This window comes from Mytilus californianus, unplaced genomic scaffold (assembly GCF_021869535.1).
Source record: "Mytilus californianus isolate M0D057914Y unplaced genomic scaffold, xbMytCali1.0.p SCAF_3, whole genome shotgun sequence".
In the NCBI taxonomy this organism is placed as follows: Eukaryota; Metazoa; Mollusca; class Bivalvia; order Mytilida; family Mytilidae; genus Mytilus; species Mytilus californianus.
Genome location: NW_026262679.1, coordinates 30,166,488 through 30,184,676, shown reverse-complemented (window position 1 = coordinate 30,184,676; position 18,189 = coordinate 30,166,488). Strand labels below are relative to the sequence as shown.

The 18,189-nt window shown below is 31.5% G+C and overlaps 1 protein-coding gene across 1 annotated transcript in view; it reads left to right on the top strand.

Moving 5' to 3' along the window:
- The window catches only part of LOC127734337 (DNA polymerase iota-like), a 29,963-nt gene extending 12,256 nt beyond the window's left edge, over positions 1 to 17,707 (top strand). Inside the window, 8 exon segments of the mRNA XM_052244183.1 lie at positions 624 to 788; positions 3,149 to 3,298; positions 3,615 to 3,866; positions 4,556 to 4,611; positions 4,613 to 4,735; positions 5,304 to 5,395; positions 5,903 to 6,036; positions 16,328 to 17,707. Of these exon segments, the coding sequence (XP_052100143.1) occupies positions 624 to 788; positions 3,149 to 3,298; positions 3,615 to 3,866; positions 4,556 to 4,611; positions 4,613 to 4,735; positions 5,304 to 5,395; positions 5,903 to 6,036; positions 16,328 to 17,112 (1,757 nt within the window). The 3' untranslated portion in view covers positions 17,113 to 17,707.
- Positions 17,708 to 18,189: the final 482 nt, after the last annotated feature.

Sequence of the window (18,189 nt, the reverse complement as noted above, 5' to 3'; positions counted from 1 at the left end):
GTTGGGATCCAAAATTAAACTTTTGTTTGATTTCAACAAAAATTGAATATATATGGGGTTCTTTGATATGCTGAATCTAACCATGTATTTTGATTTTGGACATTGGACCATAATAGGTAAATTAAAAAAATTCAAGTTCTAAGACCACATTCTTTCTGTGTCAGAAACCTATGCTGTGTCAAATATTTAATCACAATCCAAATTCAGAGCTGTATCAAGCCTGAATGTTGTGTCCATACTTGCCCCAACTGTTCAGGGTTCGACCTCTGCGGTCGTATCAAGCTGCGCCCAGCGAAGCATTTTATTGATTTGTAGCAATTCAAGTATTCAGGTAAATACCGGTAGAACAATGTACCAGTACTTGAATTTGATCAAATACAAATTTGCCATCTATATTTTTTATGGCTATTCCAACTGAATATAGCTAAGCAAGCAGATTGTTTTCCCATGAACCATAAATTGATTTGAACATCATGATAGACATCTTTAGAAATTTGAGAGTAGTCAAGGGTAGATATGATTTTAATATATGCCTTCCTGGTAATTGAAGGAAATCACTATAAGTAAGTGAAGATTTTCTAAAAAATCTTTTTTGTTTTGTCATTTGTTGTTGTTTTTTGAAGGCATACAACAGAAGTACATAGTTGTTACCTGTAACTACAAGGCAAGGGAATTTGGTGTTACTAAATTAATGACTTTAAAAGATGCAAAGGAGAAATGTCCACAACTAGTGTTAGTGAATGGAGAGGATCTTACACATTATAGAGAAATGTCTTATAAGATATCAGGTAATATGTTAATTTGAATTCGAAAGTACATACAGTATGATTTAAGAAAATTTGGTGTTCATAACGACTCTAAATTATAGGCGAATTATCATTGCTTAATTAATGTCATTATTAATCACAAACAAAATGTATGTGTGTGTTTAGGGTTTCAGCCTTTTAAAGAAAGATAATGAAATTTTGTTATCATTTTTAATACATATGAAATTGTTATGCCCCCGCCTTAGCGTAGGGGGCATTAAGTTTTACCCTTGTCTGTCTGTACGTACGTCCATCTGTACGTCCCAAAGTTGGTTTCCGTTCTCTAACTTTAGTTTGCCTCAACCAAATGTTATGAAACTTATACACAATGCTTATTACCACAAAATACAGATCAAGTTTGAATTATGGTGGTGTCACTTTAACCTTTCTAGAGTTATGCCCCTTTACAAATGGAAAAATTGCTGAATTTTTCGTTTCCGTTCTCTAACTTAAGTTTGCCTCAACCAAATTTTATGAAACTTATACACAATACTTATTATCACAAAACTCAGATCAAGTTCAAATTTGGGTAGCGTCACTTTTACCGTTCTTCAGTTATGTCCCTTTATAACTTTGTATGATATGCAAGCGGGGGCATCATCTGTGTCCCATGGACACATTCCACATTTATTTTCTTCATGCTTGAAGATATTGAATTAAAATATGGTAAATACTTTTATTTTTAATATTTCCATTCATTTTATCTGTTAACTATTTAAGAATAATAAGACAATCAGTTTATGTTTTGGGCGAAAACTACAGAATATAGAGAGCATTGCAACAGCAAAGATGATCAGCATGATAAGATTTTTAAATTGATCAAAAGGAGGAAATTATCAGTAAACTTCTTAAAGTAGTTATTGTCCTTGATTGATGATTTTTATCCATTCTTTGGTGTTTTTGGTAAAAACTATAGTAGATAAAGAGAAACTGTAAACAGAAAAAATGATCAGCAATTCAACATCAACAAAAAAGAAATTTTGTTCTTGATTTATATTCTAGTCTACAATATTGGAAAGTGGCCTTTTTTTAAAACTATACACATATATTATCCAGTAGTGTGATACAGGTTCTTTTATACCGCCTCTTGTTGAATGTTTTGTCAGAAAGTTAGCTCACATCAACTAACTTTGATTGGTATTCAGCCTCACCACCAGCAATCTTGTATATATCACTTGCTCCAGTTATTATGATGGAGGGAGCTGGAGAGGCTCTCTCACCTTTGGCAGGAAAACTGGCAATCGTTGTTACTTAAGGGCATATGATACAGTTACAGGGGAGGTAATGACGTTGCTAACATAAAATGTTATTTTGGGCAACGTCAAACTGTGACATATCAGGAAAAGATGTATTTTTCGACTGATTTTTATCATTCAAACTGATTTAACTTGAAAACGAGTTCATGGACCCCTGTTTTTTAAATTGACATTCGGTTTGATTACGTATGAAGATTATTTGTACCAATTTTCATGAAAAGTCAATAATGCAATTTTTTTTAAATTTGATAAATATACAGCAAAAAATGACGTTTTTTTCTACATTCATGAACATTTGATGAATTTGAGTTATTTCTAAACAAAAAATTTCATAAATTTATAGGATACTTATATAAAACAGAAATTACAAATAATTTAACAAAAAAAAGCTTGTGTTTATCTTTTAAAACAAAAAAGTTATGCATTTCTGTCGGAAGGTTAAATACGTCCACAATCCGAATTTTGAGCAAATATCTGAAATTTAGAACTCATTTTACTCAAAAAGTAGCACATGAAGGTATATTTCTTATGACATATTTGATTTAATCAGGTAAAAAATAGCCTATTTGCAAATTTTCATCAAATTTTTATTATGGATCAAAACTGTATCGTATGCATTTAAGATCCAAGTCAAGCTTACTACCACTAGCCAGGTTCCCACTCGCAACCTCAGTGTTGACAGGCTCGTATTCATTGTAGATGAACAAGTTTCAACCAAGACCATTGAAGCTCTTTTCTGGATTTACCTTGATCAGGAACACTATGGACATATGTGCTTTCTTAAAGCCAAATAAGGATATTGAACCATATGGTTACTAAAGTAATAAATTATAGTGATTTAAGTATTGATAAAAACAAAATGTCTGGTTGTTAGGTGAGAAAGATTTAAGTTGATTTACATTAAAATATAGTTTTTGCTTTCAGTATATATATGCATTTAAGCATTTTATGTTGTTCCTTCATTTCAATGTATAATAACATCATTATATAGTGCAATTTCATTAAAGTTGACATGACTGAGCTGAAGGTTAAATTGTTTAGCAGATTTCTGAATTTATGTTTTTTTATTTTATTTCTTTTCTTTAGAATTTTTGCAGAAATACACACCAAATGTTGAAAGACTTGGATTTGATGAAAATTATCTGAACGTATCTGAAATGGTTGAACAAAGAATTAATTCTAGGTGTCAAGGAACAGAGGTGAAAGGTCATACATATTGTTCAAATGAAGAGGAAGGTATGTACACAATAATCTCTACAGAAGTGATACATTTTGAATATAACAATAATCAATTATATATTAATTTCTGTCCACTTATCGTTTTTAATATGTCTTCTTAAACTGTGAAAGAGTTGTGTCCATTGACAAAATAAAATTAGGTAGTCTCAGTTTTTGTCTGTGTCCTAATCATTTACAAGATGCGAGAAGAAAAACTTATTAAATCAGAGAAATAGAATATATTTTGTAAAGATATGAGCTAATGTCTGTTATGGTATATTTGTAACTACTCTGTAGGCAGTTGATAAATATAAATTCTGTGCTTCTTTTATAGACACAACTATAGATACTGTACAGTGTGACTGTGGTTGTCAAGAAAGATTGATTGTTGGTTCAGAGATTGCTAATGATATTCGTAGTGCCTTGTTTGCTGAGTTAGGAGTCACATGTTGTGCTGGAATATCCTACAATAAACTATTGTCAAAACTTGTAGGAGAACAACACAAACCTAACCAGCAGACAACACTCTTTCCACATCAGACACAAACTTTTATGTCTTCCATGAAGAAAGCAAGTAAAATTCCTGGTAAGAATGGATTTTTTTTAAGGCATCCTATAAGTGTTTATGGTTATATGATGATTGCATGATACTATTACATGGAAGATTTTATTTTTAATTTTATTATACCCCGCTTTAAAAAAGTGGGGGTATACTGTTTTTCCTCTGTCTGTCTGTCCGTCCATCCATCAGTTCGTCAGTCCGTCCGTCAGTCCCATGAATATTTTTCATCGCTTTTTTCTCAGGAACTACATTTCAAGGATTTCTGAAATTTGGTTTCAGGGTTTATATGAGTCAGCTTTACTGTGTGATGCGTTTTCAGATTCATCACTCAACAACTTCCTGTTTGCCTTATACTTTTAGTGGTTAGTAGCTCACAGATTTACTTGTTCTTGTTGATTTCACATATATGTCCAAACAAAATTTTGCTAAAAACTGTTTGGAATAAATCAATGGGACTACAGGAATTGAATTTCTTGTTGACATGTTAGGGATTCAAATATAATGCAGTAGAACAGATAAAAATGTAGCTGTCCAAGCTAGATATAAATTTTAATGTCACATGAATAAAGGGAGATATGTACTATGTAAACTACAAAGAAAGAAATTGGATTTCTGAATAAGTCCAATGGTTGTCTTAAAAGTTGACTATTGAAAAATGCCTTACAAAACAAATTTGAAATAACATTTTCATAGGGATATTTTGTATGTTCCAGGTATAGGATCAACAACATCAAAGAAATTAGCCAGGCTTGGTATTGTTAGTGTATTAAAATCTTCAAGAGATACCAATGGCAGACTTAATACCAGAGATAGGAGAATCTCAGGCTTTTACAAACAAACAATTGAGTTATGGCATAGATGACAGCCCTGTTGTATCTTATGGTAGACCACAGGTTATTTTACTATTCTTTCACTATGATGATTGTATATTGACATATATTCTTGTATCTATATCATTCTGCTAAATTCACAATAAGTCCACAAAAACAATTAAATACATTTAAAAATTATTTGACTTTGTGATAAAAGTTTGGACTTGGACACCACAGAAGGACTAAAATGATCATGATAGTAGATATATATGCATTTACAAGACACTGTATAACCTGTAATGATTTTTGCTTCATAAATGATGTCATTTTGTATTTGTTTAGTAACCATTTAAAAGAAAATTGTTTGCAATCTAATAGGAATACAGATCCTGTGTCCATGCTTGTCTTACATTGATATGACTACACTCTTTTCTTCTGTCTGTTACCATAAAATTTATGTAAAACAGCTAAATTTCATGTCACATTTTTTTTTTAGAATATCTGTTGTTGAAACAACTTTTGAAGAATCCCAAAACAGACAGAACTAAAAAAAAAGAATAAAGGGACATGTACTCAGAATCTTGTAAGCCAGGCATATACACAGGGTCTGTTTTTAATCAGATTAAGATTGTTTGTTATATATTTTTAGACAATTAGTGATGAAGATTCCTTTAAGAATTGCAGAACAGTACCAGAAGTAAGATCCAAAGCTTTACATCTACTACAAAGCTTATTACAGAGGTAGTGTCTTGTTCTGATAAAGAGTAATTACAAAAAACACCTGCGTAGTTGGAATCAAAGTACTTTGCAAATGTAAATGAGAAAACAAAATATCAAAATATTTTTTAAACCATACAAGATATTTAAAAAATTAAAAAATCAGATTTATTAATTGCTGAATTTTTTACTACACTGAATGAACTTTAAAAAAATTTAGTCACACATTTCTCAAATACTATTCCTCAGAATGACTTCATATTTAGTCAGCAGCTTGACAGCAATGAGTTGGCAGGTGTGTAAACTTTGAGGATCTGTCAGACACAAACTTACTGCTTTCTGATACTTTGAATTAATAGTAGGTATACTTAGCATGACAACTTGTGTGCATTCTTGGTAAATTTGAAAAAAAGACTCAAGTTGTAGTCAATACTTTTGTCTAATGGAATAGTCAAATAATAAAATAACAGATCATAAAGTTTATATTCAGTTGAATTTTCAAATTTAAACATTTCAAATGTCTTATCATAGGCTTAAAGAAGATGGTAGAATTGTACAGACTATTAGACTGAGTATACGAAAACTGACTACTGATAACCAATGGACCAATAGAGAAAGTCGTCAATGTCCTGTACCTCATCATATAGCCACAAAAATTATTCAAGGTAGGGAGGAACTAAAATATATCAAGATAAATATTCAGTGACAATTTTATTTTCAATGGTTTTGATTGTCTCCCTTCAACAAAGTTTACATATATTAGTTTGTGATTAGGTCAGTTTAACAGAACCGTTAGTGGTAGGTCAATGATATTTGGTAGGAAGTTGTATTAGCATTGTCACATCTCATTTCCATGGAGATATTTAGCACTGCCCCCTCAGTCATGGTCTATTGACTTTGAAACATATGCTTAGTTTTACATGTATTAGTTTGTAATTAGGTCAGTTTAAGGGGAACCATTAGTGGTAGGTCAATGATAGTTGGTATGCAGATGTATTATTATAGGCACATCTCATTTTCATGGAGATTATTTGCCCCAACCTCTCAGTCATGGCTCATTGACTTTGAAACTTTTTCATTGTTTACAAGTTAAAAGTTTAATTTGTTTAGGTTAGTTTTAAGGGAACATTGTATGATAAGTCAATGGTATTTGGTATGCAGTTTGATAAGCATTGTCATTTCTCATTTCCACGGATGTTATTCAGCCATGGCTCATGGACTTTGATTGATTTGACTAGTTAACATGTTTAGATATAGCCTTTTTGATTTCAACATTTGCATTATACTATTAAAATTCCAAAATGCGAGACATATCTCTGTGTCAACAGTTTATTAAATTTATTAAATGCTCTACCAAGTTATGATAGTATACAATTTTCATCCATCTGCCTCTCTGATTTTCTAAGCATGTCTTGGAGATAGTTCAAGTTTGCCTTGCATATCTTTTCAAAATTACTGCACAATTCTTGAGTAAAACTAACAACTTATCAAGTTGTTCTCTTTGCATATATATGAGACTTGAATTGTTCATGATTTAATAATTCAGAACACATCTTACATTTACAAATATTTACAAAATGTTTACACTCGTTGGTTCCCTGAGGCCAAGTGTCAGAATGAGAAACTTATGTAATTGGTTCTCTCATCTATTTAAATGCATTTATTAGAGGAAAGAATGAAAAAAAAAACAAAGGCTTTATTTATCTAATTTTTTTTTACTGATCAATGGATATTGCCTTTTTTGGTGTTGAAATTTAGATACTGTCCAGGATTACTGTTTTTAAAATATCAATAATCTTTTTCAAACCTTCATGGAATTTCAGGAAACTTTTAACAGAAGATTCTCCATAGTCATGAGATATCATGTAGAATGAATTTTGGATTTTTTTTTTCTTTTCTTTGGTAAATTGTTTGAAGAATTTTGTGGTAGGTTTGTTTGTTATTCTGTATAAACTAATTCTCTGAATGCTATATATATATAACTTTTTTTTTATGAATTGAACTCCTTTAATTAGATAATAATCTATTTTTATTTTAGGGTATATTTCATTACATTACATTGTGTAGATAAAGTTGTTGACATTGATAGATAAGTTGCAGATCTATATTAGTTTGTGACAAATGAAAGAAAAAGTATTTGGAACTATTAACTATATTTGATTATAATTTGAAAATAGATATACATTGTGTAATGTCATATCTAATATAAGAAAATAGTGGTTAAATCATATCTAATTTTAGAGAAATATGTGTTTATAATTCATTCAGTTTGAGTTATTTCCCTTTGAACAGAAAATTATATGGATAAAATAAGACTGTGTTTCATTTCAACATAAATTAAATATATATATAGGGTTCTTTTAAATGCTGAATCTAAACCTGTATTTAAATATTAGATTTTTGGACCCAGTTTTCAAGTTGGTCCAAATCAGGGTCCAAAATTAAACTTTGTTTGACTCAACAAAAATTGAATTTATGGGGTTCTTCGAAATGCTGAATCTTATCATGTATTTAAAGATTTTGGATTGTGGGTTACTTTATGAAATTGGTCCACATTGATGTCCATAGGGTCCTAAATCAAACTTTTGTTTGATTTCATCAAAATTGAATTCTTGGGGTTCTTTGATTTTTTATATTGGACCATAGTAGGTATTTAAATGTCTAATTTCAAATATTTCAGTTCTTTGACCACATTCATTTTGTGTCACAAACCTATGCTGTGTCAAATATTCAATCACAATCCAAATTCAGAGCAGTTTTAAGCTTAAATGTAGTGTCCATACTTGCTCAACTGTTCAGGGTTCGACCTCTGCAGGAAATCCGGTTTGCTGTCACTCTGACAGCCTCTTGTTTTTCTTGTATTTTACTGATCAATACCCAAATGGACAGTTTTTGGGAGTCAACATTACATTTTCACAGCAGTTGCATATTAGACACAGGGTTCCCTGGAAACTGTATAAATTTTTTAATGGTGTGTTTTGGAAAGGCCTTTGGAAATGAAGTTTAATATAAGTAACAGACATGTTGGAGTGGAAAACAAAAAACCATAATGAGTCTATCCTGAAAATAAATCTTTAAAATGGGGAAACTTGAGCATGATTGTTGTAAGTGACAAAATATTTTACGGTCCTTACTGTACAAGAACTTCTCTAGGGTTATCTGATCTTGTAAAATGTCATGCTTTAATTAAATTTATCATTTACATTTAGTAAAAGTCAACTACATTTGGTTAATAGTATCATTGTAAGATGTACTTGTTCGTGTGATTAGGTTCAATTGACCTTATTTTCATAGTTCATTGATCATGGATAGTTTTTATTAACCGGATTTTCGAAGGAAATATCAGTTATTAAAATGGTGATGTACGGGGGGCGGCTGGGCGGGCCTACGGGCGGCTGCCAAATAGTGTCAGCACAATAACATGAAAACGCTTTAACAAATTTTTTTCAAATTTAAATATGTTGTTTCCTGGGACTTAATGAAGGTCTAGTTCAATTTTCAAGATTTTAGTATATCTCCTTTGTGAGTTATCGCCATTTTTAATATCCAAAAGTGGAATTTTTAAATATTTTACTCTTGTTATCTTTTTTATGACTAAGCATAATGTCTTATCTCACAATAAAAATTGGAGTGACAGATTTATTTGAAAATTATCTATTTCCTAAGTGGTAATGATTATAAGCTATATTATTAGACATTTTGAAGTTAATTACATTATTAATTATTAATTAGATCTGGGTTATATTTTAGCATATAATATCATTGGAGTGACAGATTTATTTGAAAATTTTCTGTTTCCTGATAAGATCTGTAGGAAATTTGAAATTTACTAGTAGGACTGTATAAATGAAATTTGAAATTTACTGTTCATTATTAGACATTTTATAGATAATTAAGTCTCCCTAAACCATATATATTCTTACCCCCACCCCCCTTCAATTTGAGAATGTGCTTTTATCTTGTAAACAGTTGAGATCCCCACATCTAAACCATATATATTCTTGTATGGGACAATAAAACAAATCAAATGAAATATTTGGGGAGTCCCCGGGTTCACCCCACCCCCCTTCTTTTTGATAACTTGTAAACAGTCGAGATCCCCACCCCTAAACCATATATATTCTTGAATGGGACAATAAAACAAATCAAATGAAATTGAGGGGGAGTCCCCTGGGGTCACCCCACCCCCTTTCTTTTTGAAAACTTGTAAACGGTCAAGATCCCCACCCCGAAACCATATATATTCTTGTATGGGACAATAAAAAAAAATCAAATGAAATATAAGGTGAGTGCCCTTGGGTCACCCCAACCACCTCCTGTTTAAAAACTTGTAAACGGTCGAGATCCCCACCCCTAAACCATATATATTCTTGTATGGGACAATAACACAAATCAAATGAAGTATAGGGGAAATCCATGGGGGTCACCCCCACCCCCTTTCTTTTTGAAAACTTGTAAACCGTCAAGATCCATACCCTGAAACTATATATATTCTTGTATGGGACAATAAAACAAATCAAATGAAATAAAAGGTGAGTCCCCTGGGGTCACCCCCACCCCCTCCTGTTTGAAAACTTGTAAACGGTCGAGATCCCCACCCCTAAACCATATATATTCTTGTATGGGACAATAAAACAAATCAAATGAAAAATAGGGGAAGTCAATGGGGGTCACCCCCATCTCCCTTCTTTTTGATAACTTGTAAACGGTCTAGATCCCCACCCCTAAACCATATATATTCTTGAATGGGACAATAAAACAAATCAAATGAAATTAAAGGGAAATCCCCTGGGGTAACCCCCCTTCTTTTTGAAAACTTGTAAACGGTCAAGATCCCCTCGCTGAAACCATATATATATTCTTGTATTGGACCATAAAACAAATCAAATGAAATATAAGGCGATTCCCCTGGGGTCACCCCCACCCCCCTCCTGTTTAAGAACTTGTAAAACCCCTAAACCATATATATTCTTGTACTGGACAAAAAAACAAATCATATGAAATAAAGGGAGAGTCCCCTGGGGATCACCCCCCTTTTGAGAACTTGTAGGTTGCAATTCTGTAAATACAGACAATGCAATTTCCCATAGGAACTCCCTTTGCGGCTAAAACTGTGACACTTTTACTATGAAGTTTCGTGAAAAATAATATCCCAGAACGGAAAGTTTATATGCACTACTATTTTATTCAAAGGTCAAAATATAGGGCTGTGCGGCATATTTTCAACATTTATATGCCCTGAACTTCTAAGAGTTTAAACTTATACTAAAATTCTATACTACCCTTACCTCCATTTTTGGACCTCCTAAGAATTAAAATTTAGCCGCTACCATGTTTATCTATACTGGTTACATTCCCAAGTGATGTCTCTATGAGATGAAACACAGAGATCATCAATGGGAACCAGTACGTTAACAAATTAACATACCTATGAATATTAAATATCTCCCCAAAAGAGGCGTGGTTTGAGAAACAGCTGTATTTACAAAGTGCAACCTATACAAACATTTATTCAAATAGAAAACTCTCTAAAAACACTTTTTCTCTCAACAATACTTATTTATCAGAATTATAGCCTTAAAGAAATCACTGCATATACTCTAAGTCTCCTTTTACAGTACATTTTATACCCCTACCCCTGTTTCAATTTTTTAAAGATTTTGAAAACAAGACTCTAATTATTGCCAGCTTACCCTATGTGCATGTTTTCTGACATGAACTGTCTAAAACCTGTTTGAAACTATTCTGATAACAAATTGAAAGCATTTTAGAATACTATAAATGTTTTGTTTAGTAGTTAAGCATTCCAACATTCAAGATTATACAAAGTATCCAATCCTGCCTGTGTCTCCAGTCCGCATCTTACTGTATGCCTATTTGTCAATGAAAGTTCACAATTTCTGCCTCAAATGGTCAGTTTAGAATTCTTGTCACAACAGTATCATCCCTAACCATATATCTAACATAAGTTAGTTAATATATGTCCTAGAAGTGTTTAAACAAAGGCATATTTGCAAAAGTTGTATTTATGAAGATATCAGTCTGGTGCATAAATTCACTAAAAGTTTGATTGAAATGATTGCTTACATCTGATTTTTGCATAACTTCCTAGGACAGTTATTGTTTACTTTATAAAAGACCTTTAAAATAAAAAAATCATAGCATTTACAAGTTAAATTATCTGTTTTATGACTCAGGGGTAGGCATTTTCCTCTGTTTTTTGCCCCTGGGGCCTCACATTTCCTAATTTTTTTCCCTGTTTCTAGCAATGTGAAATATTTACTACATATTTAGGATAGAACACACTATTGTAAGTTTTACTGAGGTCTTTTTGTAATTCTAGCTTGTACTTTTTTATGCCGCAGTCACAAAAAAGCACATTTAGGCGTTACGGCTTACTTTTGGGTTATCGACAGGACAAAAACACCCCACCAGAAATATTTAGGAAGGATCAATGAGTTGCAATTACTGTGAAGAGTAAATATAAGCACTTCTAAACAATTTAAATTACAAATAGGCATATATAATATGAATTTATTTTGAATTCAGGGCTTTAAGTAAACCAGGTATACTGTAAACTGTGAATTTATGCTGAGTCATCATAGTTAAGGCCCAGGATTTTCTCAATCTTCATGAAATATTTATAAAACTTCATATTTGAGTTAAATTCTTTAAAATCTCTGAGATAAACCAGATTTTGTGAAATTCTGTATGTTCTATTTTTTAACCCTATATAGGTTGCAATTCTGTAAATACAGACAATGCAATTTCCCATAGGAACTCCCTTTGCGGCTAAAACTGTGACACTTTTACTATGAAGTTTCGTGAAAAATAATATCCCAGAACGGAAAGTTTATATGCACTACTATTTTATTCAAAGGTCAAAATATAGGGCTGTGCGGCATATTTTCAACATTTATATGCCCTGAACTTCTAAGAGTTTAAACTTATACTAAAATTCTATACTACCCTTACCTCCATTTTTGGACCTCCTAAGAATTAAAATTTAGCCGCTACCATGTTTATCTATACTGGTTACATTCCCAAGTGATGTCTCTATGAGATGAAACACAGAGATCATCAATGGGAACCAGTACATTAACAAATTAACATACCTATGAATATTAAATATCTCCCCAAAAGAGGCGTGGTTTGAGAAACAGCTGTATTTACAAAGTGCAACCTGTAAACGGTCAAGATCTCCACCCCTACACATATAAATTACTGTTCGTAATTTCAAGAAGATTTGAATGACATACAGGGTCAATCCATAGGCGTCACTAATGCATATCATAAACCAATTTGTACTGGACATTGCCCAATGTCAAGCGACAATGGGAATGATGAATTATTGGAGTTTTGTTTGGTCCGGGTACACAGTTATCGTCCTTTGATTTTCGTTGTCCACGAATATAGTCCCTAGTGTGGACAGTGTGTTACTTGTCGATTTTTTTTATACCCCTTCCAAATTTATTTCTCCATGTTTTATGACTCAAATAGTAAGTAGGGGGGTAAATTGACACTGTAAAAAAATTTGGGTCATGAATTTTAAAGTTAAGTAGTGATTTGGTCCAGCTGAAAAATGTTAAAAATTAGCACTTCGGAAACTATCAAAAGATTTGAAGACCCCCTTAACATGAAATTGTCCATATTTTGAGTTAGAGCCGATGAAGTTTTCTATAATTTTGATATAATTTGTCCCAAAAGTAGTACAACACACTGTAAAAATATTATTGAGAAAGCGCAGGTGGGATTTTTTTAATTTTCATTTATTGTCTAAAAGAAATGCACTACGAAATAACTGTGTACTCGGACCTAAGAGGTGAAATCAGGAAATATAGAATCTGTACTTTGGCAACTTCCCTGAATGATTTAATGGTGTCAATTTATCAAATAGCATAAAACTAAAGGATTTAAACTTTTATTTGATAGAATTTCTGCAAAAATGACTAATTTTGGCATTTTATGGTCAAAATAAGCATTTCATAGCTTTTTCAATTTTGATGCATAAGTGGCATTCTGACTTTCTATCTGACAGGTTTTTATGTGTCAATATTTGTGTTTCTATGCTTCAATCCAGTTGTATTACTCATTTGTGAACTCTGAATCTACAGAAAATAAGATTATCCTGGACAATTTGTGCAAAATGTGTTGTATATATGATCCTCGTCTAACGCCCTGTTTGGATCAAGTTAAATGTGAGGAGCTTGGAACATAAAAGTTGAAGTCCATTATAAAGACCTCACTAAATTTGTATAAAAAGCACTTAACAATGTCTTTTGTACCTGTTTTATGTCACATAATATCTTTCTTTTCTTCTGTAGGATAGCAAGTGGTTCAAATATAAGCCTGTTGAGACTAAAATTGCATGCATGTTTTTCACTAAAAAGTGAAAAATCTTTGTATCAGACCATACTGTCTGCAAAAAAAGTTGAATGCAAGAGTCTTTTTGTGCTCAGATTTATTGTATCATGTCACCTGAGCATAGAAATGATAGAAAAGACACAAAATTTTATTTCCTATAGCTTCAATATGCATTTTTAAATGTAAATATGTGATACGGCCTAAATTGACCCTAAATTATTTTCAGTCTTACTTGGCCTAAGACCCTTTTAAACTAATGTGATATGTTATTTGTAAGTTTTCTTTCCATTTAAAGTACATTAAATACATATGTAAGGATTAATTATAACCAAAAAGCTTTACAAATTTAAAATTGCTGGAAAATATTACATCTTCATGTAAGGCCCCCCTTCATTGGAAAACCTCCATTTTTAGCCACAGGCTCATATAAATTTGACTTTTTAATAATTGTGATAAGTCTGATAAATCAAATGAGTACTCTTTTGCTTTTAATACATAATACATAATATATTAAGGCATTTCAAAAGTATTTTTTTGCAATATTTTAATTTTTTAAGCCCCAAATGTTGATAGTTGAAAATTTTCAATTTTAACGTCTAAATTTAATACGCAAAGTTGAATATAGAATTAGTCATATTGGTTATAATATATATCCTATTGCCATGAAACTTTGTAAGCAGTCTTATAATTTATTAAGCTTTAGTCATACCAAGTTTCAATAAGATTGGTCAACTTTTTCTAACCTATTAGGTCCGGGTACACAGTTATCGTCCTTTGATTTTCGTTGTCCACGAATATAGTCCCTAGTGTGGACAGTGTGTTACTTGTCGATTTTTTTTATACCCCTTCCAAATTTATTTCTCCATGTTTTATGACTCAAATAGTAAGTAGGGGGGTAAATTGACACTGTAAAAAAATTTGGGTCATGAATTTTAAAGTTAAGTAGTGATTTGGTCCAGCTGAAAAATGTTAAAAATTAGCACTTCGGAAACTATCAAAAGATTTGAAGACCCCCTTAACATGAAATTGTCCATATTTTGAGTTAGAGCCGATGAAGTTTTCTATAATTTTGATATAATTTGTCCCAAAAGTAGTACAACACACTGTAAAAATATTATTGAGAAAGCGCAGGTGGGATTTTTTTAATTTTCATTTATTGTCTAAAAGAAATGCACTACGAAATAACTGTGTACTCGGACCGTTTGGGAGACTTCGTAACAGCATCTGTTACAATTATTTCTTGTTACTGATAAGTTTTATAGATTTTGAAATGACATTGTATTAATGATAAATAAAATTTTGGATTTTTTTCTTCTTTTCTTTGGTAAATTGTTTGTAGAATTTTGTGGCAAGTTTGTTTGTTATTCTGTAAAAACTAATTTTCTGAATGCTATATATTTTTTTTTGATGAAGTAAACTCCTTTAAAAACTAAGCTTATATTGTCTATTAATAACATATATTTAGATTTCTGATTTTGGGCCAAGTTTTCAAGTTGGTCCAAATTGGGGTCCAAAATTAAACTGTGTTTGATTTCAACATAAATTGAATATATATAGGGTTCTTTGAAATGCTTAATCTAAACCTGTATTTCTTTTCATTATTAATAAGATAATACCACATTGAGGTCCAAAGAGTCCTAAATTACACTTTTGATTAATTTCATCAAAAATTGAATTCTTTGGTTCTTTGATATGCTGATTCTAACAATGTTTGAGTGTTAAATCATATCTAATTTTAGAGAACTTAGTCATCAATTGTTGTTGTTATTATATTATTGATTATAATTTGAAAAATTGCATCATAACTTATTCTAGAGAACTATTTATCCAGTTTGAGTAATTTCCCTTTGCACAGAAAATATTATGGATAAAATTAACCTGTGTTTCATTTCAACATAAATTAAATATATATAGGGTTCTTTTAAATGCTGAATCTAAACCTGTATTTAAATATTAGATTTTTGGGCCAAGTTTTCAAGTTGGTCCAAATCAGGGTCCAAAATTAAACTTTGTTTGATTCAACAAAAAAATAATTTATGGGGTTCTTTGAAATGCTGAATCTAACCATGTATTGAGAGATTTTGGATTGTGGGCTCCTTTATCAAATTGGTCCTTATTGAGGTCCAAATGGTCTTAAATTAAACTTTTGTCTGATTTCATCAAAATTGAATTCTTGGGGTTCTTTGATATGCTGATTCTAATATGTACTTAGATTTTTTATATTGGACCATAATAGGTATTTAAATGTCCAATTTCAAGTATTTCAGTTCTTAAACCACATTCATTTTGTGTCACAAACCTATGCTGTGTCAAATATGCAATCACAATCCAAATTCAGATATGTTTTAAGCTTAAATGTAGTGTCCATACTTGCTCAACTGTTCAGGGTTCGACCTCTGCAGGAAAATCCGGTTTGCTGTCACTCTGACAGCCTCTTGTTGAGACATGTAGTTTTCTCAAATACTGACTTCATATTATTTAGGTAGGATCAATTAAACTGGTGACTCATTTCAGCTCATCCACTCATATAATTTTAAGGCTAATGCGTATAACAATGCCTATTATTTATATATGCATTATTTCTATCCACAGGAAAGACAGATTTAATTTTTCCTGAGTTAGAGAAGCTAGTGCTGGCATTGTTTATGAAACTTGTTGACACAAACACTCCATTTCACCTTACATTGATGAATATTGCTTTCTGTAATTTGGCAGACAAACCCAAAAATTCAATTCAGAATTTTCTTTCACCAAATAAGTCAGAGACATTAAGTAGAAACAAAATTGAGAAGCAAACAGTAGAAAATGGTTTAATTGATTCAGAGAATATAAACAAATCAAAAAAAGGAATTTTAAGTTTCTTTAAAGCAGCTCAGGACAAGGACAAAACAAAAGAAGCTAAAAGAAGTGAATTTGAAATTCAATCTGGACATGAGAGAAAAAGAAAAAATGAAGGCAGTGTTTCTGAAAACTCAGTGAAGAAAGTGAAATGTGACAATGAAGTCTTGACAATAGAGCCAAGTACTTCTTTCAGTGTAGATTCAAACTGTATGCAGGATGTAGATCAATATGTGTTAAGTCAGCTCCCACCAGATATCCAGAAAGAAATATTTGAAAGTTCAAAAAATTATTATTCCTGTAATTCCAAAAACAATACAGTTATGGAAAATATAAGGAACCCGTGTGAATCAGAAGACGATGAATTGAAAAAGAAACTTATGACTGCTGGAATAGATGTTAATGATTTTCTGTCATTTCCGCCTGAAGTTCAGAAAGATATAATGGAACAGTACAAACTGTGTGCTAAAGCAAAAACACCTTCCCCGACAATGCATTACAAAAGATCAATACTCACATATTTTACTTCAAAAAAATAAATCTCCAAAATAACAACATCTTGTATCCTGCCTTATTCCTAAGTTGTTAATTATTAATAAGAAAAGTTATAAGGTATTTCTTCTTCACAACATATAAGGGTTCTTATGCATTTAAATTGGTTTTCATTTAAACTTGTAAATATAATCTACCCTAGGAGAGAATTTTGATATGTTATAATTGGTTCAATGTCTAACAGAGGATCCAGTATGTCTACATATAAATTACTAACTGTCTGAAACAAAATGGAATATATGAATAGATATTTTTCCATTGATGTTATTAGAATTAGAGTTATTTCCCTTTGTTATCTATACATTCCTTCATAAATTAATCAAATTTTATACTGTCCTCTAGACTTGAGAAAAAAATGTTTTTTGAATATTTTCATTCACTTAAGCCTTGTGTAATTCATCACTGCAATCTAGTTAATCTTTTATCAGATCTGCTTGAATCACATGGTTGAATTTGGTTAATCAAATAATCTCTCTCCAACATGGCAGACAAGGGAAATAACTCCAACTTAAATTATGTCAGTGGAAAACTATATTTCCCTCTAGGTCAGTGTTATGTACAATAAAATCAAAGATTATGTGACATTTCCTGAAATCAATTGGCCAGCTGTTTCTAAAGTAAAATAAAATGGTGCTGGAGTATACTGAATTCAAAATTATGCCTTGCAGTTTGGAACACTTATTCTTAAACATGTTAAATAAACAATCATATGTTGTGCTGTTACACCACTGGCTACAGTTAGGGGAGGGTTGGTCACCCGCAAACATGTTTAACACTGCCACATTCTGCATATGCCTATCCCAAGTCTGGATGCTGTAATTAAGTGGTTGTCATTTGTTGCTGTATATCATATTTGTTTTCATTCATTGTTTTGTACATAAATCAGGCCTTTAGTTTTTTCTTGTTTGAATTTTTTCACATTTGTCATTTTGGGGTCTTTTATACTGACTATGCGGTATGGGTTTTTGCTCATTGTTGAAGGCCGTATGGTGACCAATAGTTGTTAACTTCTATGTCATTTGGTCACTCTGGTGGAGAGTCAATGTCTCATTGGCAATCATACC